This window comes from Neolamprologus brichardi, chromosome 23 (genome assembly GCF_056152115.1).
Source record: "Neolamprologus brichardi isolate AB-2024 chromosome 23, ASM5615211v1, whole genome shotgun sequence".
NCBI classification, from domain to species: Eukaryota; Metazoa; Chordata; class Actinopteri; order Cichliformes; family Cichlidae; genus Neolamprologus; species Neolamprologus brichardi.
In genome coordinates, this window is record NC_142125.1 from 1,963,262 (window position 1) to 1,987,976 (window position 24,715).

Below are 24,715 nucleotides of genomic sequence, written 5' to 3' on the forward strand. Positions count from 1 at the left end.
CCAGGAGACACAGCAAACCTCCGGGAGGAGCTTAAAAACTGGAGAGAAGTCGGTCAGGAGGAATAACGGGAGAGTAATTGTCTGTGGTGTCCACCTGCAACACCATTCCCTTCTTGGAAGTTGCCTTGTTGTTGCCTCCTGTGCGCCTCAGTGTCTCGTGTTTTTGGCTGCTACTTTTTGAGATGACCACAGCAGATCATTGGTCTCCATCTCATCCTATCCCTAGCATCCTCTGTCACCTCTGCATTCCATCCTTCTACATCCACAAATCTTCTCTGGGATCTCCCTCTTTCCCTCCTGCTTGCCAGTTCCATAATCACCTTCCTTTCCCAATATATCCATGATTTATCCTCTACTCATATCCAAAATAATCTCAGCCTCACTGATTTAGTCTCCAGACCGCCCAACCTGATGTCCCTCTGATGTCCTCATTTCTGAATACAAGGGCATATATTTCGTTTATAGTATTTAACTATAGTATCACGATATTTCTTTTTTATTTAGATGTAAATGTATTATAAAGACAATTATAGTGTCATAAGCACCTTTAGTATTCATGAAAAACCTGTGTTTACGTTTTTGACACCTTTCAAGTATTTCTGTAAATACGCTGGGCAAATAAATAAAAATAAATAAATTAGGTAATTTAAAAAATTATACAAAGCAATTCTGTAATTTTATAGAAAATCTTTGTAACATTTATCTATTGTTAAACAAAGTTATTTTAATAATAAAAAATAATAAACATTATTTGCTTAAATATATATTTTTGTAAGAATATATATCTGTTAGTATTTTGGGCATTTAAGATCATATTTATGAATATTATTTTCGCCTGTGTTTACTTCCTTGTTTGTAGCGTCGTCCTAACACGGACGGCTTTAGGACCGCGGGGCGAGCGGCTGCATTCCTCTGCATTTAAATAAAAGTCATTATTGCGTTGATGAGCAGCAGCGCACCTTTCCACGTCAGGAAGGAGGAAGACGCGCAGCAGCAGCCGCAGCAGCCGCTTTCCCTTCCCACTTGCTCCCGTGTGACGTGAGTGTGAGCCGCTGTGGAAACCTCTCCGGTCGCTGCTGGTCCTCCCGCGCTGTGGAATGAGTTTTATGAACAGCTGGAAGCGAAGCGTGAAGAAACAGGACAGCAAAAGGTGAGTGGAAGAAAAAAGCTCCCGGAGATCACGGCGCGTCTTGGTTGGCCGTGTCCGTGCTTGTCTGTCTCCAAAGTCAGGCCGGCTGCTGGGATTTAATCGCACTTTTTTTTTTAAACCAAAGGCATCACGTGACTGCGCTGGCCTGAGGTTATCGTGTCATCGCGCTGAGATTGTTTAGCGCACACTGGAGCCTGTGAACACGAGATTTCCAGGACCCTTTAATAAACCACGCAAACCACCGGTGTGTGTTTGAGTCTCTGTAGTTAATAAAGAGGCGGAAGAAACCTCCGCAGATGTTTGGTGTCGTGTTCCTTCTCTGTTATTATTATAAGTGTCAGTCTTTGTCCTGTTAGTCAACCATGATGTGTCAGTCAGGACCACGCGAGCTTTTTACTGTTAGTGAAAGTCAGATTTAACAGGCAGTTTTATGTTACTGCCCCATGTTTGGCTTATTTTCCCTGAAATAACTCATACTGAATGTTTATTATCCACTGTCCCATTATAATACTTGCAAGGTTTCAAGCTGCCTTTCCCTTTGACCTGATCATTGCAGGTACTTTACAGCTGTTTGAGGCTCAAAGAGGGAAGTGGATCTGATACTTTTTTGTTTCAAAAAGGGAGAAAAGTCTAATAATGTAACACTTACGTGTGTTTAGCCACTGATATGATCCATCATCATGTAGTTTGTGATGTTCTGAAGGGGCCCAACACTCAGCTTGGGTCTCTCTTGTGTTTTGTTACACATTCATGTGTAAATAAAGTTCTAACTAGAACAGACGATTTTAGCGATTTCACTCCAAAACAAACAACTTTAGTTTTTACAGGACATCTGTTGATTGTATGATGTTTATATTGATTAGCAGCCTACTTCAGGCTGTATGTAAAGTGTAGGTAAATCAGAATGCATTCCACATTATTTACATATATTTTATATATATTTGAATGTTGATGGTGTCAGTTTTATTTAACAATTCTCATTATGAATTTGAAACGTGCTGGGACGCTGACAAGAAGAAAATACTCGGTCATGTGCTGGAATAGTATCGAGCATTTCAAAAGTTAGAATTCACGTTCTTGCTACAGCCCTTCTTTCCTCAGACGTTCCCAGCTAACATCCTCTTACCTTAATGAGATTCAGTCTTGTGGGGTTTTTTCCCAAGCTGACCTTTGACCTGTTCACAGGGATGGAATGAATCCACAAGACGTACCTGACAGCCCGGACTCCCCGAGCCGGTACGGTGACACTGCGCACGTCATGTTTTTGTACTGTGAGGAACAAAGAAAACATAAAGCCGCTGCTAATCGTGGCTCTGATTACAGCATAACAATAAGTTCGACTCATCTGCATTTCTCATCTCAGGTTGTCAGATGTAAACAGTCCCGAGCTGGACTCCATCATCACAGACTTCAAGTAAGTTTCTTTAAGTTCACAAATGTAATTTAACAAACTGTTTGCTCCCACATCAGCCCAGTCTCACACAGGTTTCCCTGAAAGTCATCAAGTTCATATCTGTAGAAATCAGCGAGTCATTGTGGCCTGGGAGTGTCCCCGTATATCGGTGTCCATATTTCTCTCTCTCACGATCGTGTTCCTCCAACAACAGCTTGTCTTTCAGCTGGTTTTCATCCCTGGAGATTGCTCTCCTTTCTCTAAAACAGCCCCGATTCTGTTCCCGTGTTTCAGGTTACAGATACCGGACGACAAAGATGGTCTGGAGTCAACAGATCCATCGAATGGGTAAGACTGGCCTGTGAGCTCTCTCAGATCATACACGAAAACCGAGGCTTAGATTACAGAAATGTTTGGTTCCATCGAGACACAAAGATGCACGTGTTGAGGTGACAAAGTCGTCAGGAGTTCACGGGCAGCTTCTCCTGCTGCTTGTGATATCAATAATTCAGACAGAGGGAACCTGAGAATAACATCATCTCTCTGCACTTTAGTTATGCCTGAGTGTGACCATGAAATCATTGCTTATTCAAACTATGATGAGCGTTCAGAGCCTGGAGAAGAAATGTGTGTCTGTCTGATAAGATCAGAAGCACGTAAATAAGTGAGAGGACGTTTTTAGATATTTATAAAATACTGGCAGCTAGTTTTAGTTTTCTAAATATTTTTTAAAAGGTTTTATTTCAGTGAACATCTGCTGTTTTTAATTGAAGACGTGTTAAGATGTGCTGATAAATCAACATTTGTTTGGATGTAAAAGCTTTAAACATTTGATTTGCTTCTAATTTGTTTTATATCACATGTCCGTGGGCTCTGAAATCTTAGATTCTGGCAAACCGGGTCCTCAAAAACCCCGGAGACACCGCACATCGATGTGAACTGAAATTCACATCCGTGTGCGACAGCCTGGACTCCTCAGTCATGTGACAGGTGCATAGATGTGGCCAATAGGCAGTGTCGGGGAGTAACGGAATACATGTACCGCCGTTACGTATTTAAAATACAAAATATGAGTAACTGTATTCCGTTACAGTTACCGTTTAAAAAGGTGGTATTTAGAATACAGTTACTTTGTTGAAATAAATGGATTACACGGCGGTACTTCCCTGTTTCATATTGTGGCGGGTCAGGACTGTTTGGGTTTTGTTTGACAGCTACGTTCTGTTGTTCCAGGCAGCGTTACGGTTGCCATGGTTACAGAGTGACTCTCTCTCTGCGTGTTTCCTGGGTGAGAGAGGCCTTTTTGTTGTTGTTGTGCTAAGCTAATAGGCAGAATGCTACAGGTATAGCTCTAAAGAATGTAGCATCATGGGCAGTGTAGTCCGTGCTGCAGGGAGAATGGACTGCCATACCCGTTATGTGTCTGTGAGCGAGGGAGGGAGAGAAAGGAAAAGTACGAGCTGTCATCGAGCAAAAACGGGAGCTGGAAGCATGTAAATATAATAATAACCACTGCAGCCAAGAAGAGAGCCTGACGAGCCCAGTTGTAAGTAAGCTATTAAGACTCGACTGTACACCGTGTTCGTGTTTTCCTCCAAAAACAATAAGTTCTGTTGGAGCAGCCTTTCAACGCCTCTCTCTGTCACTCGCTAGCAAAGTTGACCCAGACAACAAAGTAAAGCTAGTTTTCAGCTACGAGCCGACACAGAACCCACCGTATTAGCCAGAGGTCCCTTTACTACGGTTCGGAGCCGCGGACCTTCAGTAACAGTAATAAATCACAGCAATAGTACATTCATGTAGTTGTAAACAGCATGATAATATATTAAGTAATCCAAAGTATTCAGAATACGTTACTCTCATTGAGTAACGTAACGGAATACGTTACAGAATACATTTTGGGGCATGTAATCTGTAATCTGTAATGGAATACATTTTAAAAGTAACCTTCCCAACACTGCCAGTAGGAACCCACTACCTGCTAAATATGTCATGACCTGTTTGCCTGATCAAAGTGAAAAACCAAAACTTTGTAAACGAATGTGTTTTTGCAAGTTGGGCAGTGTGCAGGAGTGTTTTTGCACCATGAGGAGGCCAATGAGAATCTAATTATCTTCAATTTAAACCTATGACCCTCTGATCTCCTCACAGCAAACACGAGAGATGAAAGCAACAATTAAGCTTTTCTTTTTACTACTCTCTATAAAGATAGATGTTTTTTCTCCTCTTGTTTCTGCGCCGGACACTGAGAGGGCTTTGTCCTCGCCATTGTGCTTTCATGGGAGCAAAAACAGTAATATGTACGAAGCCCTTAGCGTGGTCACATGAGTGTAAGCTTTATGCCGTCTCTTGATCTTTGTGGAGCTCGGTTGCTTTAAAGTTCACAGTTAAACTTTGAAGAGAGGAATAATATGTGTGGCTGTTATAGTATCTGAACGCTCAGTATTTTCCGCCAGCGTTGAGGAACAAACTGATGCAGATGTATCAGATGAATTTTTATATCACATTTGTTTTGTCAGTAATTCAGTAAATCATCAGTGGAAAATCTTTCAGAAGAATACTTTATTTAACCTGGTAGCCCTTTCTATTAAACTCGGTAATAACATGGTAATAGTGGGGTATTTTAGTGGAAACATGAGCATGGCAATAGCAAGTTAGTAACACTTAATTACTGAACTAATTAATACATTATCTGCTACCAGTGGTTATACTGGTAGCAGATAATGTAGCTACATTGTAGCCACAGCCAGGGTGGCTGTGGCTACAATGTAGCTGCCATCACCAGTGTGTGAATGTGTGGATGACTGGTTGTGTAAAGCGCTTTGGGGTCCTTAGGGACTAGAAAAGCGCTATGACTAAACACACTGAAGTGTATGTAACTGGATAATAACGGGCCAGAAACTGGGCTAAATATGTGGGAACAGTTACGCCTTTGAGGCAAAACCAGTTAGTAGTAGAAATATGTTTGTAGTAATAACCAGGAATCAGGACTATTTCTATTACATCTCATTAAAAACCTGGGACCAGGAAAAAGAGTATTTAAATATAAAAATGATAATCATGTACGTAAACATAGGTGCTATGGGTATTTTACATTCCACCTCTGGGAAGGAAGCAATTTATATATAACAGCAGGCTGAGTGGTGGTTTATTTATTTATTTAGGACAGTGCATGTTAATGAACATATATGTAAAAAAAAAAATTACATGAATGTAAACATACCAGATTATAGCCAAGGGCTAATTTCCATCTGTTGTCCTTAAGCATAAAAAATAGACATAATAATTCATAAAAATTCATCATTCATTCATAATAAAGACTCCATCACCAAACTTACACATACACACCATTCTGTTCCCAAATAAAACATTAAAACTATACAACTCATACATGATCACACACTTGATTTGTCCATAACTAGTTTTTAACCTTTGCCTTAAACAAATTGAATGTAGAGCATTCTCTAATGGGTTGAGGAAGACTGTTCCACAGATGGCCACCCTGGACAGAGAGGACGTTCTGCCCAAATGCTGTCCGTCTGTGGGGTATAAACAAGTCTCCTCGGATTGTAGCTCGAGTGGTCCTGTCTGAGCTTTCTTTATGCCTAATGAACTGCTTTAGTGGTGGTGGAGCAAGGGAGTGTAAGACTTTATATATTAAACACACTCTTTTAAGTTTCACTAAGTTATTGAAGTTCAGTAATTTATGTTTTTTTAACACATGACAGTGGTGGTGGGAAGTCGGTTTTTTGTCAAGTAGTTTTAAACTTCTTTTATAAATGTTTTCAATAGTTTTAAATGTTGTTGGACAAGCAAGTGACCAGGACGTCAAACAATAGTCCATATGAGAGATGATCATTGAGTAAAAATAAGTTTTTGCAACATTCATATTTAAATTATTACGTATATGATTAAAATTTCGATTATTAAATTTAAGTTTAACTTCTAAAGGTTTATTAATGGGCAAAGATGTGGCTTCATAAACATGCTGTGTTTGTGCCGTAAGACCTTTGAAGGGAAACAAAAACAGCAAATTAGCATATGTTTATATGATCGTGTGGCATGTACGCTTAGCTGTCTAATAAAACAGTTTCACTAAAAATACATTTACTTTAATAAACCTTGAGTGTAGAAGTACTGCTCCTTGGTTTAGCCAGTCAGATGTGAGATTTTGCTGCTTTTGCATCATTTCTAATGTGACAGTAAACATGATGTATTTAGCATCTTGATGTTTCAGAGCAAACACACTGTTGCAGATTAAAAACTGACAGACTGTCAGCCTCGGCTTCGCGTGCAGCGCCACAGGTGAAAACTCATCGAGTATATTTGCTCAAGCGTGGTCACGGCGAACCCACCGTTTACCCATGATTCCTCTGGGAACAACACCCACGATTATGCAGGAAACACTACACAAAGGTCACGGTGGCCGACTAGTGAATGCATCATCTGGGCACGGCTTCACAGCCAGTGGGATGAAAGAAAAAGGAGGCGGTGCTTAACAAAAGTGGTCCAAAGAGAGTATGCAGTGGTGAAGTATCATGTTATGACACAGACTTGTTTGTAGTTTCAGTATTTAAGACAAAAGAAAGTAAATCTGCACAGCTAACTGGGATTAAACTCCTCGACTTTAATGTAAACAAAAGCCTGACAGCTCTGATTACTGCTGCTTGTTTAGTAGTTTTAACTGCTTATTAAAGATGCGGGTCGAGACGCCACAGCCGACGTGTTTATGGCCCTCTCTCGCCCATTCACACTCACTCACATCTAATGGATGACTGGCAATGGGCTGTTCGCAGTGATATACAGCTGCAAGTCCTGGCACTGCTCCCGTTCTCCATTCACGATTTCACATGATTTCTCGTGCGTCTACATTTTGGAGCCGCTGCGCTGCATCGACGTCTATTTCTGGACTGTGCGCCCGCTGCAGTGAGCAGCCTCTGCAGCAGCCCTGACCAGCTGCGCCTCAGAACGCCACATTTCTTTCCCACCTACAGTGGCGGAAAGCGTTTGGCTTCGTGACTATGAACACTTCTGCTTTTAGCACATTGCTCCTCCAGGGTTTAGTTTGTGGAAGTGTCCTCACTGCACAGAAAAATCCCCTGACTGTGAAAGTGGGCATTTCAGCCATGCTCCTGATTTTGCATTAACCAATCAGAGCAGAGACTGCAGTGTGGAGCATGAGGGTGATGATCGGACGAGGTGGGCCAGGCTTTCTCTCCGTGTGTGATAGTCATCCCAGTCTCATTAAGGGCTGCTGTTGCGTCCTGCCTCTCGTTCCTCCCTCGTTTTCTCTCTCATTCATTCATCCCTACCTCTCTCTCTCACGCTCGCTCTCTGCCTAACCTTCTGCTGTTCCTGCTACAGAAAGAGACGCACAACATCGCACTGCACTGCTGGAAAGGCCCCGGGCTCACAGCCACTTCTGCTATTTTCTTTCTCTTACTTTAGTCGCTTTCTCTGCGTCTCTTCCGGACACACACACACACTTTGCCAGATGAAAATGTCAGAGGAGGAAGAGACTCTGTCGAACGGGTAAGATGCGCTCATGTGACGTGTTTCTCGTTCAGTCGTGAGAGTGCGAGATGCTCTGCGAATGTCACTTTTCCTGCCGTGTTTCCATTCTCGTGTGATGTTTGTGTTTTCCACTCCTGTCTCTCAGGCATGTGGACAAACTCGCTCGATTTATCGTCGGAGCTGCTCGCTTCTTTTGTTTCCCGGCTGCCGTAACAAGGCCTTTGAACATGTTATACCAGCCTGTCCGATGTGCTGAAAGCTCTCTGACACACAGTTGATAAAACTAATGCTTTGTCACTCCAGGAAAGGGTGTGTGCGTGGTTGTGTGCACTTATTGGTTTGCATCAGCACATGCAGTGGTGTGTGAGTGTGTGTGTGTGTGTGTGTGTGTCTGCCTGATAATGATCATCATTGTGTAATTTGCTCTCTGGAGAAATCAACGCAGAATTTGAGACTTGCTGACTTGAACCTAATTCAATTATTTGGACGATGCGTGGCATGCACAGCCTGAACCTCGCACACTCTCCTCTTTCTGCCTTTTCTTTCCTTCACACAGTCCATTTCCTTTATTGTTCTTCTTCTCAGATTGCGTTTAAGGTGCCAAAATCTCGTTTTCCAGTCAGCCGCTACCAGTTGAGTCGGTTTCCACCTATAAGGAAACGATATATCCACTGATGCTTTGCTGTCCTCAGCTTTGCAGACACAGCTTTCAGCCTTTATCTAAAAAATCTGAACAACAGGAATCCAGTAACACCAAAAATGTGGTTTATTATTAAAATCAGCCCTCTTTTATGTAACATGCACACAAACCTGCTGCGTAAGGCGTCTGTTTAATACTGCTGACACACTGCTGACACACTGCAGTTTTTAATGATTCCTTATCTACCTCAGTATCATTGTGGTCTGAGTCTAACAGGTAATTTGACTCCACTAGTTTAAGTTTAAGTTTAAAACTTCCTTTGTTACTCTGGCTTATAGTTGGGGCTGGATCAGGTGACTCTGAACCATCCCTGTAGTTATGCTGCAATCGGCTCAGGCTGCATCCCGTGATGCTTGTATCTTTCCATTTCTGGATGCTATTAAATTTTCTATAGTCAGTGTTTTGTCCCGTCTCCCTATGCTCTCCCTTTTTCTCCTCTCTTCCCCCTCACCCTTCTGACCGGTCGTGGCAGATGCCCCCCCTCCTCCCTCAACCTGGAAGTGCTGGAGTTTTTTCCATCCTACTGTCACCAAGTGCTTGCTCATAGGGGACGGTCTAATTGTTGGGTTTTCTATTGTATTGTAGTGTCTTTACTTTACAATATAAAGCAACTTTCTAAAATCTAAAATAATAACTAAACATGCCTCGAGTAAAGATTTAGGGTAAGGTTACAATAAATGTTTGGCTAAGCTGTACATTTGGTGTAAGTATGTATTAGCATCTCTTAATTCTGTCGTTTAAACTCTGAACTGGGCCCTAGTTATATTTTAAAGGTGGGACTTTGACCGAGAGGTCACAGGGTATTACTGTGACTAAAATGAATGCTGCACTTCTTGCAGGTTAAGTACAGTCAGCGTCACTGTTTCAGTGTAATATGTGTGTTATTCTCTCTTTAATGCAGAAGCACTCTGTCAGTATTTGAGTTTTCAGTCTTCACTCTGGATTAGTGAGCTGCAGGTTTATTGTGTTTCAGTGTTTTCATCGGTTCCTGCCTACATCTGGGGATTTTTGCAGGTGAGAATATTGACTCTGTGGCTTACGGGGTTGAATACTCTGTAGTCGCTGCACCTTTACTCGCACAGAAAACCGGTATGGACTGTACCAACAGCTCTGGTTGGACTGGTTGGATTCACTCAGTGGCCACTGGTGGAAGACATGTGACTCTGCAGGATTAACAACATAAATGTGCGCACAATGTGCTGCTCTTGGATTTTATTATTGATCTTCATATTAAAGTATCATCTGTGGACACTCAATTAGAAAATAGCCAATGGTAAAATAAGTTAATCATTGTATGCTAATTGCTAATGTTTATATAATGCTGTTTATAGCTTCGGTTGCATTATTTCGTCAGTGTGTGTGTGTGTGTGTGTGTGTGTGTGTGTGTGTGTGTGTGTGTGTGTGTATTGTTGCTGACAACAAAGAGCATTTCTTAAAGTCACCTGAGTTTTACACAGACGGACCAGTATGTGCACCAGTGAGAGGAGCTGTTTCTGTTAGCAGGGCTCAGCTGCCTGCCGGTCATATGGTGAACACAGCAGTCACCCGCATGTCATTAGCAGAGCTGCAGCAGTATGTGTGCTTCTTTCTCTCGTGCTGCTGGTGGTATGTGTATGTATGAAGTGAGTTTATGGCTTCTTTGTGTTTCTAATGGGCAGGAATGTGTTAGACACGTTAGCTGTAGCTGCGTTTCCTCAGACTCTTTTATTCCTCTGCAGCTGTCTAATGCTGACATGGGCTGAACGGGTAATACTGACAGTGTGTTCCTGCACTTAAGTGGGAATGATAGTTGCCCTCAGGGACGTTATGTTGTAAGGTAAAGAGCTAACGGTGTTATAGAGAAAAAGCCAGTAATCCAAGAAAGAAACTCGCCTTTTCCTACATAAAAACCCGCTGGGAGGGCAGCCATCTGTCCAGACTGGGTGGGGCCGAGAGGGGAATCAAGACCACAGAAAGACACAAGAAACCACAATCAAGACAAAGCACAAAATACGGTAGACAGCGAGGTCATGTCACGCAATAGTGGCTTCTAGTGTCGTAAAAATGGAGTACACCCTCTTTCAATTTGAAGTTTGTACGTATCAGGATATAATAAAAAAAAATCTTGTTCAGACCAGGTTGTGATTTATTTATTTATCTAAGAACACCCCAACTTGTAGAAATGCTTATAGCATCATTTCCTGTCTAAATGTATCAGCCTCTCTCATCGTGAGCTTTGCATGCATTCTCCTAAACTCCCACCGCAGCATTTTAATGAGGGTGACGTCTGGACTTTGGCCCAGTGCAGCACCTGGATTCTGTTGCAGATTTGCTGCTCTGCTCGGGATCTCTGTCTGTTTGACTCTGTTTTGACCAAGCTTTAGCTCTCAGACAGTTGACTTCACATTTGACTCTTGAATAATTTTTTATTCAAGCGTTTTTAGATTTTACTCAAGGTGCCGGGGTCCCGTGGCTGCAAAACAAGCCCCAATCCTCTCCCCTCCACCCATGTGCTGTGGGTGCGTTTTGGTGAAACGTCTGCATTTTGGGGCGAATCTGAGAGCATCGTTCCACAAGTTCTGTCATAATTTGTTTTTAGACAGAAGATGCTTTCTCCTGGAAACCCTTCCAAACAAGTCACACTTGTTGAGTCGTTTTCTAATCGTACTGTCATGACATTTAACATGCTAATGTAGCTCTTGGGTGTCTTTGCAGTTTCTTTGACCTTGGGGGTGAATTTGCTCGGGGGGTTTCCTCTCGGGATGATTCTTCTCACTGCAGAATGATGGACTTTAAATTCTTTGGAAACAACCATGTAACCCTTTGTAGATACATAGTAAGGGGGGGGGGGGGGGGGGGTCCTGGTACAGGTTATAGAAGCATAACTAAGGCTCACCTGATCCATCTTTAACTGTAAGCTCTATCAAAAAAGAACGTTTTAAGGCTAATATTAAAAAGTCGGGATGGTTTCCTGAGACAAACCTGATGGCTGAATGTTTTACATCCTGTTGTACGCGTAGAAGCTTATGTATGGAAAAGGATTTTAAATGAAATTAAATATTTCATAGCAAGCCGATGAAGAGATGTAAGAGAAATAAAATCTGTTATACTTGTGTGTATGTGTGATCGGCATAAAGTGGCCTTAAGGTTCATTACATTAAGCTAATTAGCTAATACTTAATGTAAAAAAAAATCAATAGTTAATAGTAATAATAATAATAATAATAATAATAATAATAATAATAATAATATCAATAGTCAATAGTGTGTATTTCATGGCAGAGATTGACGTCCTTTAGTCCAAAATCCAGTAAATGTAATAAAAAGTAATTACACAGCAAACAAGCAACAATCCAAAGTTAATGAATCAGCGTTTTGGCGCATTACTGTAACTTAACTCCTATTCTAGAATTTCCATCAGCTTAGCTTCTCTCTGTTTAATCTGCCCGTCATTAATGAGTTTTTCACATTCTGGCTGCTGTTTTCTCCCCGAGTTTAACAAGTGAAACATACGCAGTGTTGGGGAGTAACGGAATACATGTACCGCCGTTACATATTTAAAATACAAAATATGAGTAACTGTATTCCGTTACAGTTACCGTTTAAAAAGGTGGTATTTAGAATACAGTTACTTTGTTGAAATAAATGGATTACACGGCGGTACTTCCCTGTTTCATATTGTGGCGGGTCAGGACTGTTTGGGTTTTGTTTGACAGCTACGTTCTGTTGTTCCAGGCGGCAGCGTTACGGTTGCCATGGTTACAGGGTGACGCTCTCTCTCTGCGTGTTTCCTGGGTGAGAGAGACCTTGTTGTTGTTGTTGTGCTAAGCTAATAGGCAGAATGCTACAGGTATAGCTCTAAAGAATGTAGCATCATGGGCAGTGTAGTCCGTGCTGCAGGGAGAATGGACTGCCATACCCGTTATGTGTCTGTGAGCGAGGGAGGGAGAAAAAGGAAAAGTACGAGCTGTCATCGAGCAGAAACGGGAGCTGGAAGCATGTAAATATAATAATAACCACTGCAGCCAAGAAGAGAGCCTGACGAGCCCAGCTGTAAGTAAGCTATTAAGACTCGACTGTACACCGTGTTCGTGTTTTCCTCCGAAAACAATAAGTTTCGTTGGAGCAGCCTTTCAACGCCTCTCTCTGTCTCTGCTAGCAAAGTTGACCCAGACAACAAAGTAAAGCTAGTTTTCAGCTACGAGCCGACACAGAACCCACCGTATTAGCCAGAGGTCCCTTTACTACGGTTCGGAGCCGCGGACCTTCAGTAACAGTAATAAATCACAGCAATAGTACATTCATGTAGTTGTAAACAGCATGATAATATATTAAGTAACCCAAAGTATTCAGAATACGTTACTCTCATTGAGTAACGTAACGGAATACGTTACAGAATACATTTTGGGGCATGCAATCTGTATTCTGTAATCTGTAATGGAATACATTTTAAAAGTAACCTTCCCAACGCTGAACATACGTTTAAAGTTTCATGGCTACAGCAGGTCAAATCAAAGATGGACGACTCCAGGTCGTACACACGCCCGTCATGTGACCCTCATGTGGGTCGTGTGATGAATACAAGGTGACGTGATCTTTTTTAAGCCACCAAGCGCATCTGTTCTTTATCTTTAATAAAAGATTCAGAAACTGCTCCCGGAGCTTGTTCTTGTCTAAATGTACGATTATGTCTGTAATGCAAATAGCAGCAGCAGTAACAGCAAAGAGCACTGTGGCGGGGCGTGGCCTGCGGTGCCGTGCAGGTGCGTCCACCTCCTCTGCACGGCACCGCAGGCCACGCCCCGCCACAAGCACTCCCTCCAGCCGGTTTGCTCGTCTGGCTCACTCTGTGTTCATCTTCTGGTTTCTGTCTGGCAGGAGTGCAGAGAATTTAATAACGTATGAATATGTTAAGATTCAGGACAAAATGAGTTTTTTAGATTGTGTTTTTATACTCGGGGCCCAGTTAAAGACACAAACACTTTTAGGGTTGCCTTATATGACACAGGCTTGTTTTGTGTACACTTTGATCACAGCTACATCCTTGTGTTTGGACGATGATGTATTTTCAACATGTTTGTTTTGTTTCTGCAGCTGCTCGCGGTCAGACCTGACGCTGGCTCTCGAGGACTGTATGGCCGCCCTGGATCTGTTCCTCAGAAACGACTTTGAGGAGGCGCAGGCGCGGCTCAGATGCAGGTAGGAGCACCACCTGCGTAACGACCTGCTACGGGTGCTGTTCTCGCCGGGCTTTGACCTTTCGAGTGTTCTCAGTAACTTTCACGACTCAAAATAATTCTTATTTATCTGATATTGGGCCTCTATCTGAAACAAGTTTAGTTTTAGTTCCTCTTCCCTTAAGACAACTGTCTGCTGATTGGCTCCCCCTCTCAAACAGAAGGTTTGACCAGCAGGTGGGCGGAGCTTCTGTTCAGATGGACAGCAGTCCAAAATCTGAGCTTTTGCCTCATTATTTGAAACTTTGACCATGTTTTTTCATGAGCGTCCGAGAACTCTTATCAAAAGATATAAAGGTCATAAATGTGAGTTAAGGCATCATTCAGAGGATTCCTAATAGCTTTTTAGATCTGCGGTGATATCACCTCGCCGCTCTTCTATTTGCTGCAGTTCCTTGAATGTTTTTCTTGGATCTTTGGTGACTTGGAGGACTTTCAGACAGTCGTCCCCTAATGTTGCAGGTCTCTGTTAGTAGTTTGTGTCTCTCACTGTGGACGTGTCACAACCTGGAGCTTTTAGCTTTGTCACCCTTCTCACAGTTTTCTGAAAATGTTCTGATGATGATCACTTTTTAATTGATTACATGCTGCCATGATTACTGTTAGGTTTTTCACGATAAAATCTGAAGCCGTCTTTAAATGAATTAGATTTAATTAAATGTCTAATAAAAGTTTAAGAATTAAGAAGCTGTGCTTTATTTGTTTTGAGCATTCAGAGCACTCACTGCTTTAAATTCTTACCAGTGGCAGGATCAGTGCAGTTTCTCTAATTAAGAGGACACTTAGGTATTGAAGATAAATTCACTATTCAGCCTTTGAAGATGGCTGCACAATTAGAAGGAGCTTTTTAATGTGTTGTGATGTTTCCATGAAGGTCCAATTATGTGGGGAAACAACAAAAAGTGTCGGGTTTGAAAAAGGAGACAAATGGCCTGTAAATGGTAAATGGCCTGTATTTGTATAGCGCTCTTACTAGTCCTCCCTAGGGACCCCAAAGCGCTTTACACACCCAGTCATCCACCCATTCATCCACCCATTCACACACTGGCAGGCAAGCTACAGTTGTAGCCACAGCTGTCCTGGGGCAGACTGACAAGGAGGCAAATAAAGCGAAGGTTTCTTCGAACAGTTTAACTAAAAGAGACATACAGACCACAATCACCATCAAAAGAGAAACATAATAAAACTCTGAAGTTGATCAGGTAAAAATAATAAGTTAAAAAGGCCAAAGCACCACAGAGGTCCCACATTCAGCAGCCACAGCATATAAAACCAGACATGCTGCCTGAGTCTGGAGCTGTCCTCTGTGCTCTGACCCAGTTGCTGAGAAGAGTTGGCTGTACAAAAGTGCGGCACCTGAAGCTGGAGAGACAACATGACACAGCAACTGGGACAAATCACAGCAGGCTCTGCCAGAGCCATAACATGCTTGGAAAATAAAGTGTGTAAGATGATGTTTTTGAGTCCTGAATCAGTGACAGCTGGAACCATCGTACTGCAGTTAAAGTCGGTTCTTCGTTAAGTGCAGGACAAACACTGCATTGCAATGACCCACAGTGGGCACAATGACCCACAGTGGGCAAGTAAATTGAATCTAAAGTTAAATACGATAAAATAGAGAATTAAAACTATAATAGATGTAAGAAATAAGGTGTCAAAGTCTTAATAGACAAGATACATTAAAGCCAATAAACTGTAATTGCTGTTTCTGTTGTGTTTACATGAACAGGTTATATGAACCATGTGCTGCTTTAAGTTACATTAACATAACACAGCACGTAGAAACGCTACCTCCAGGTTTGTAGTCCAACACCGAGTCATCGTGTTACTCTGTGTCCACGGCGTGTTATCAGCACCTTTATCGTGCCGCTGCTTGTATCCGTCCTCTGGGACTGTGGGCCGCTCCTCAGCCCAGTTTCTTCTTTCCAGTAGCATCAAACAATAGCTTCCTTTTAGCCCTGACTAAACCAGTAAACCGGTGTGTGGTGTTGTTGCTGAGAGACGTAATCAGTAACAAATTACTGATTACTTCCCCCAAAAAGTAATCCCGTTACTTTACTGATTACTTATTTTCAAAAGTAATTAATTACTTAGTTACTTAGTTACTTAGTTACTGTTTAAAAACACGATTTACAACCTGAATAGGTGATAAAGCGATAGCTTTCAGCCCAATTCTACTTTTTCTGCATAATCATCATACAAAATGTAATCAAATGGAAAAGTCTCTTTTTAAAACTTGTTTTATTAGTTTTAATCTTTTAACTTTATGCATCAAGCAAACATTTAATTATATGCAACATTCTCTGACTTGAAGAAATTAGTTTAACATTTAAACCTATTTTCTGCACATTCCAGCACATAAAATAAAATATTTTGTGTTTACACTCAGTCTTTCAAATAGATGCAAGTAAAACACAGCAGAAAATAAATAAAGTCAAAGACTAGCGGTCCTGTTGCTCTATTTTCACCTGTAAAGCAGGAGTGGGGTAGGCGGAGGTTTACCCTGGTGCAGGTGTGCAGCGGTCAGTGGAAGAATCCGCGAGTTTCTCTGTGAGTTTCCCATTACGTCGTAGCTACTCGGTGCTTGTTCGGAAGTTTAGGGGTTTTTTCGCTGTAAAAAGAAGTTTTCTTCCCACGCACAACGGACACTAATGTTTTTGTCACTTTTTATGGAATCAAACTCAAAGTAAGGTCAGTACTTCCACGCTTCTCGATATATGATCCATTGTTGATCTGCACACAGCTGTTGTCACGAACGTCGCACTCGCTTAAGTCACTGTCATGAGACATTCTTGCAAAAAATCACGGTTTTAGTAACACAGTAACGCAGCGTTCCTACGGGAAAGTAACGGTAATCTAATTTTGCAATAGTAATCCCTTACTTTACTCGTTACTTGAAAAAAGTAATCGGATTACAGTAACGCGTTACTGTAACGCGTTACTGCCCATCTCTGATTAAGAGTGAATGAACTCACACTCTTTGTTTTTTACATTATTATTTTTTTATCTGTCTTTCCTGGTGTTTGTTACTTAAACTTGGATTTGGGAAATATTCTAACCGTGCTGACGATGTGGATAAATCTAAAACCTCACACTCCTGTTGGTGTCCTGATTTCTGCCTCAAAGGTTTCTCCCTGTGCAGCCGGCTCTACTCCATTTAAATGCAGAACTGCAATTAAACTGATTTTTTAAATTTTGTTTGCTTTGTACACAACCCAATAACACCCACAACCTCATTTTCTCCTCAGAAAAAGCTTTTATGAGAGGAAATGACAGCTGTTGGGCTTTCAGCAAGCTGTATATCATTTTAATGCATCTGGACGAAGCTCTCAATTTACCAGTCGATCTACGTCCCTACCCTCACCTATGGCCACGAGCTGTGGGTAGTGACCGAAAGGACGAGATCGCAGATACAAGCGGCAGAAATGAGCTTCCTCCGAAGGGTGGCTGGCCTCTCCCTTAGAGATAGGGTGAGAAGTTCGGCCATCCGGGAGGGGCTCAGAGTAGAGCCGCTGCTGCTCCACATCGAAAGGAGCCAGCTGAGGTGGTTCGGGCATCTGACAAGGATGCCCCCTGGGCGCCTCCTGGGTGAGGTGTTCCAGGCATGTCCCACCGGGAGGAGGCCCCGGGGCAGACCCAGGACACGCTGGAGAGATTATATCTCTCGGCTGGCCTGGGAACGCCTTGGTGTTCCCCCGGATAAGCTGGAGGAGGTGGCTGGGGAGAGGGAGGTCTGGGCCTCTTTGCTTAGGCTGCTGCCCCCGCGACCCGGCCCCGGATAAAGCAGATGAAGATGAATGGATGGATGGATGCATCTGGACACATCAGCGGGGATGTTTTCTGGAGTTATCATGTGTTGTAGAGCCTGGGAATCTTCCACTTGCTCGGCCTTGAACTTTGAGGCCTCATAGAGCAGCTCTGTGTCTGACGTTAGCATTAGTTTCAGACTTTTAGATCTCACACCTTTGCTTGCAGGCAGGATTTGCTTTGTTTTCCTCCACCTGTTAGCTGTAGTCTGACGCGACCATGTGGGGCAAGGACACACACATATGTGGACACAGTTTCTATTTAGTCAATCTTGTGTCTGCTACATTTACCCCTACGTTCGTGTTTATGGTCACAGGTACTTGGAGGTTGTCCCAGGATGCATTGGGAGCAAGACCTTGTTTATACAAAGTGCATATTAATTGGAAATCTGACTGTGGAACAATATTGTGTTTGTAGAGACTTTAGTCAGTGGCTTACAGTCACTGTCACAATCCGGTCGTTAAGTGATGACATGACGAATCCTACTTCCGGGCCTAAAGTAGTCTGCGTTTAATAAGCTTTTGTGTTGTTAACATGTTTAATGTTTTGTATTTTCTTCTATTTAATCTCAAAAAGCTCCTAAAACAGTCAGTGATCACTGTTGACCTCCCTCGGCTTTTATTACCTCTAATCATTTATTTAAGCTCAGTTTTTAAAACCTTAGGATGTAACTACAGCCCAGCCCATGCAGCAGTATATGAATGACTAACCTCGTATTGTGGATGGATTATCTCAGTTGTTCTCCTGGCTGAAGTTTGGTCCTTTTACAGCATCCTGCCATGCGATTACATTTGTTCCTGACCACCGAGAACACTCACGTTAACTTTTATCCAGTGGAAAAAAAGTTAGCTTGTTTATATTATGCTAACATAGCTGTGTCGCTAGCGGTCACGTAGCACATCATTATATACCAGCTAGCCAAACTTCAGTAACCCTACAAACGTCACTGCTGTTTAGTTTTCTGTCTTCATTCATGTTGGAAGTGATAACAGAGCTGTACGTTTTAATTTGTTTCCAAAACCCCGCAGTCAGGACATGCTATATTGTATTTAGATAGAAGCTAGCGAGCTAACTTCCTGCTAACTTCTAACTCCGTTAAATGTCATAAATTCCGTTTTCATGGATGCCTGGATGTTAAACTCAATTGTTACACCTGGTAGAGCAGAACGCTGATCATTTTATTAAAGATGAAAGACTTTAGACAGTTTTTCAACTCTCAGTAATGCCACAGTGATCGTTTGATATATGGACCTGCAGCGGAGTTTAGGCCCAGACACGGCTAGTGACGTCAGACTTAATGACAGGATATCGTCAATCACCCTGAATCTTTTGGATAACTTTGGTCTTGAGCGAGACTCGTGCGTTAAAGTCCTCCTCCGCAGTTATTTATGACGGGGTCGGTTATTACGGACACATGGAACTAGTGCGCTGTTAGCAAGCATGGACCAATACTTGGTTTAAGCACTGTTTGTGCAGGTGGACAGCTCAACACAGGAGACAGTAGATTTATGCTTCACTCATTAACTGAAAGCCGTTGTAAAACTGGAAACTTGATTTACTTTACGAGAAATACAATGGCCATTAAAGGTGATAGAAAAACCGCAAACTACATGTCAAATTACTGAAAATGTGCGTCATATCAGGAGGCAGTGGAACAGTCAATGAAAGCAGTGATAAATAAACTGGTATAAAAGCAGTGGATCCAGATAAAAACATAAAACCATAAGTGGACTGACAGCTGGAGGACGAGATGAAGCAGAAGAGGAAGAGGCTAGACACTAAGCCAAACAAACCACAGCAGCTGAGGAGTAGCAGAAGTACATCGTGTAGCTGGTTAACTTATTGCAGGTCTGTGGAGATATTCAAGCATCCGATTGTCCTGAAAATCTTAGTGCATCACTGATTTGTTTATTCCTTTAATTTTAGATGCTGTGTTGTAGTTTAGCTGGGATTCAGGTCACAGGACCTCCTCATGTTTTGTAGTTTATGATTAGAAGTCAGAATCCTTGAGTCAAGCCTCATTTCTTTGCATTCGTTTCCAATGAGCCAGCCTTTCTTTTCATTTTGTGGTCTTGAGCAATAGTTCTCGGGGTATTACGAAGGACTTGGCAGCGTTTTCACTCCTTTTCAGTCCAATCCTTACACCGGGGCCCTTTCAGAGAAATGTTTTCTTTTTTGTTTCAGACCTATGAATCATTCAAGGCAACCAATGAACCAGTGTTGTGTCTACACATGTCAGACAACTTAGCAAAGAACTAACTTTGAGTTATATCTTCAGGCACTTTGTTGCTAGAAGCTTCTCATAAAAAATACATAATTTATTCCCATTTGTTTAGTCAAATCTATTAAAAATGCCAAAGATAACAAAGTTTGACAGGCAGAAAATAATATTTTTGGAACAAAAGGGGGATTACCAAATGGCTATTAGCTAAAGTTTGAGGAAAGTGGACAAGTGGAGGATGATAAAAGAAGTGGCAGGCATAAACACTCTACTGCAGATGAAAAAGGACGTGACTTTCAGATCCATCTGGCCCTTCAGCATCAATACAAATGGTCTCAGTGGAATGATGGCCTTCAAGAAGCCAACCTTGAGGAAGGAAACAAGGAGAAAATCCTTTTTTTAAAAACTGGATGGAAAATTAATGGCAACAGGTCATACAGACCGATGAATCAAAGTGTGACGTCTTTGGTTTGTACAGAGGAGATCAGGAGAGAGGGACAGTACTGAGTGTCTACACCTACCTGTAAAACTTGGTGGAGGCTCTTTCATGGTTTGGGGCAACATTTCAGCCACTCATGTTGGGTATCTCACCTCTGAGAGAATTACCAACACAGACAACTGCCATCGGATTTTGAGCCACCATCTAGAAAGTCATGGATGGGCCTCCCCAGTAGGGTTGGGCGACATGCAAAAATTTTCCAACCGGCAATCATCAGTCCAATAATCGACGATGGGCGATATATTCACGCATGAGCAGGCTTTTTGATGGGCGGAGCAATGTAATCATGCACAGACTGATTAGCACGTTTACAATACAGAAGTCCAAGCACTTCGGAGGTGGGGTGCCCTCGGCCTCTCGGCCTGGGGCTCGGTCACTCTGGCACACCTGGCTGCCGGCGGAGCTCACGGGCACGTCACTGCAACCCCCCCCCTGGCTTCTGCTCCGCGGCTGCTGAGTGACCCCTCATCTGGGACTCTCGTCAGCTCTTTCTGGGATAGTGGCGCAGCTGCCCCTCCGTTGGTCTTCCTTGGTCTCTCGTGTTCTGGGGCCTCTGGATGTCTGGAGTCTTGATCTCCTCCATACCTGCTTCATGCCCTGGAGGACGGGGCTGTGGCCCCCCCACACCCTCTAACAGATAGGAACTCTAACATGTAGGAACCTTTTAAAAACAAGCGCGTTCATGCTCACAGGTGTGCACACGGATGTTCACACACACAAACTACACCCTTTTTGGCTCCTAACTCAAAGCACACTGTGCTGTCGATCTTACGTGCTGCACAATAATGTTTAATATTTAGTATTTACTGTGATATTCACATATATCATCGTGATGTTGTTTATTATGTTGCTCTTTTTTTCTTCTGCTTGTTTTCTCTTTTTTCTTTCTCAACAGGTGATCCAGGTGATTGATAGATGTATTTTTTTGTCTGCTTATTTTGTTGTTTTTGTTTTTTGCCCTTTATCCCCGTCCCTCTTCTCCGCTGTTTTTTTTCCCTCTTCCTTTCTCCTTTTTCTTTTCCTCATTCAAGTCTGTCCCGTATCTAGCAAGTGAAAATAAAAAATAAAATAATCAATAAAAGGTGAATCAAATAGACAATTACGGCAAGGCTGGGATGGTCAATTTGGTAAAGTAAATCCGTTGGGCATCTTTCTTCACCTTTAGACAATAATTCTGATGCAAAAGAGCCAAACAGGACAGGCAAAAAAAAGAAAAAAAAGAAGTCAAAGCATGGACAAACTAATTTCCCCCCAAAATCAGGGCTGCGGCGTTAACGCGGTCGTCACGATTAACGCGATTTTTGATGCCCACCTGGAGCACAGAATGAACAAACTTTGGACAAACTACCCAAAATGCGTTGACACACACTTTTCAGGAATTTTGACTCCGTCTGTGCTCCAGATGGGTTTATTGTTAATGGCATTAGTCAAGATGACGGCGCGTTAACGCTGACAGCACTAAAAAAATATAAAGTCACCAATTTTGGATTTCTTTAAGCCAGATGACAGAGGTAAACCTGATGTAAATGCTTGTGCAGACGTATAGTGCAAGTAAAGTACCAAAACACCACTAACTTGCATGAGCATGCACGTGTCCACCATCCGGCTGAGTATGCTAGGCTATCACCAGCGTCTGCAGCTGCATCAACAAGCACTTGGGCGCTCTCTGAGGAGGGGGCATTTGCTTGCAGATGAAAGAGGGTGCTGTTAAAACAGCGCTATTATTTATTTTTTAATGTCGGCTGCTTCTATTAGCTCCATCATTATTAGCAAACGTACTCATGGGCAAATAAATAAATAAATCGCCCTTGTAAAAACCATCGACAATGGGCTCAGCCTATTGTCGATATATTCGTCCAGTCGCCCAACCACACTCCTCAGAGCCCGGACTTCAACATCACAGTCTGGGATCATCTTGACAGAGAACAACACAAAAACAGCCAACATCCAAAGAAGAGCTGAAGAACTATTCCTGAATATTACTTTAAGAAATTACAGCTACCTAAGAGAGTTCAGCATGTGGTGAAGGATGTCGGTCATACCAAATACTGACTTTCAAACTCGTTAGAATTGCTCAAGCTCTGTTTTTGTCCTATATACTGTATTTCCATATATGGAAATGAATAGCTCAGGTGGCCTGTGGTGTGTCCTTGAAAAGAACAGAGAAATATTTTTCTATTTTCCTTGCAAAATATAGAAACGTGAGTAATGGCTCCACATGGTAACCAGTCAAGTGTTTTTTCATTTTGAGAGGGCGCATGCAGACGTTTACATGGATGCTGTTCGATACACCTGCGCTGTTGTTTCTCTGTAGCCTGTACTGTTGTCTTCTTTGGGTTAAACTATCAGGGTTAATTCAGACAAGGAGTTATTTTAGGATCTGTGGCAAATGTCCACAAATTTCTGCACAGAAATTACTGAAAATGTTTGGATTTCATCAGAACTACCATTGCTGCTTCCATCGCCTTCAACTGAATGCAAGGTGTGTGTCGGTGCACACGTGTTTGTGGGAATCTCAAAGCAGCTCCTCCCTTTCATTATGAAACTACGTGGTGAAAGTATGTTGGAGACCCAGCTTTACCGCTATCAGAGGTGCTACGACCTTTTCGTCACTGAGATCTGACAGATATTTTGCAGCCGTGTGACTAAATTTAAATCACATTCCATCTTAAAAGTTTTCCCAGCCTGAGTTTCACTTGCTGTCTCACATAAACGAGCCCGACGCCATGGAAACGTAACCCAGGCAAATCTCCCTGCTTCTCAGTCTGCGCCTCCGCCTTCTCTGTTTCCATGTTGCTACTGAGCTTGTTTGGTGTTTGTTTACTGAGTTAAAGCTGATTGAATTCATTTCAGCAAACAGTTGAAGGTTTGTAGTTAGTTAATTTACAAAAGTCTCTTCTTAATTCTGCAGTTTTCTTTCATGACAGGCAAAAAGTCACATGGATGATGTCACATTTATCTCCGTTTGCCTCACAACCCTTTTTATTTCCAGTTTGTGTGCACATATATAGATATAGCATGATTATTATTTGCTGGCCTAGTTTTCATGGGGTGAAAAATCTGTTTATTGTGAGCTGGTCTGAGGTCAGAGTAACATCCCCGAGGCTGGTCACATGAGTTAATCTGGCGAGATGTTGGCCATGCGGCCTGACAGCATTCCTGCCTGCACACCTCTGACTTTATGTCACGTAATATATGCAAACAGACATGCTTGAAAATGTGTTGATCACAGGATACATACGGCTGTTTAAACCGTCCGCTATAACTTCAGTAGGACTCCTTATTAATAGCACAAACATATGTTGTATATCTTTAACTTGTTTTGATTAATTAGTAGCTGTTTAACTGTTTAGATCAGGACCAGGAAGCTTTATTAACAAGTTGAACAAGTATTTTGGTATTTATGTGGGGAAAGTGCACGTGGTCCACACTCCAAGTACTTGGGTGTCCTCGTCACTGTGAAAGCCAACAGACGCTGTGTTCAGTGTCTCCCGTCTCTTGTCAGCAGTTATTCATCATTTAGTGGCGACACTGTTGTTCTGTCAGATGACTGCTTATTAACATTTTATGTCCTCAATCATTTAAAAAAAGTTTTTGCAAAATGAGAAATATTTTTTATTTAATCTTTATGTAACCAGGATGTCGAGTTTTATTATTCTAAATCTAAAGCAACTAAATGTTAATGTGTTGTTCTGTAAAAGATTGTAAAACAATATTTAATATTTTTCGTCCTGTGCATTGCAACAGAAAAAAATTGTTTTTCTGTTTGTTTGTTTTACAGAAACAAAGACAGCATGTACCACGCTCTGACCTACGCCACCATTCTAGAAATGCAGGCCATGATGACCTTCGATCCTCAACACATCCTAGTTGCAGGCAACACCATGAAGGAGGCACAGGCTATCTGCCAGAGGTGAGACTTTGTCAGTTAGCTGATAAAATAATAACCAGCTGACTAACAATGACAGGGTCTCTTTATTTTGTTAGTTCCTCTTTAGCGAGGTCAGCTGCGGAAGTTTATTTTGTCTCAACCTAAAATTGAACAGCTTAATGAGCTCTAGTTTCTGTAGTAACATCCTGAGACTCTTCCCGCTCAGTAAAAACAATATTACTGAAGCCTCTGTGAGAATCCATCGCAGAGGCTTTTCTTAGGGCACCACATGTGATTAGTCATCTTATAAACACACGTTTATTTCGGCCAATCTGATGTCAGAG

At 42.2% G+C, this 24,715-nt stretch overlaps 1 protein-coding gene across 2 annotated transcripts in view; it reads left to right on the forward strand.

Moving 5' to 3' along the window:
* Positions 1-885: 885 nt before the first annotated feature.
* Positions 886-24,715, forward strand: part of ttc39a (tetratricopeptide repeat domain 39A) — a 39,759-nt gene continuing 15,929 nt past the window's right edge. The window contains exons 1-7 of one of the 2 annotated variants that reach the window (XM_087836419.1): positions 886-1,150; positions 2,336-2,386; positions 2,514-2,564; positions 2,838-2,891; positions 7,992-8,075; positions 13,831-13,935; positions 24,282-24,413. In XM_087836419.1, the coding sequence (XP_087692545.1) occupies positions 1,098-1,150; positions 2,336-2,386; positions 2,514-2,564; positions 2,838-2,891; positions 7,992-8,075; positions 13,831-13,935; positions 24,282-24,413 (530 nt within the window). In that variant the 5' untranslated portion in view covers positions 886-1,097. The remainder of the gene's footprint in view (positions 1,151-2,335; positions 2,387-2,513; positions 2,565-2,837; positions 2,892-7,991; positions 8,076-13,830; positions 13,936-24,281; positions 24,414-24,715) is intronic. The other variant, XM_087836418.1, reaches the window with a different exon arrangement.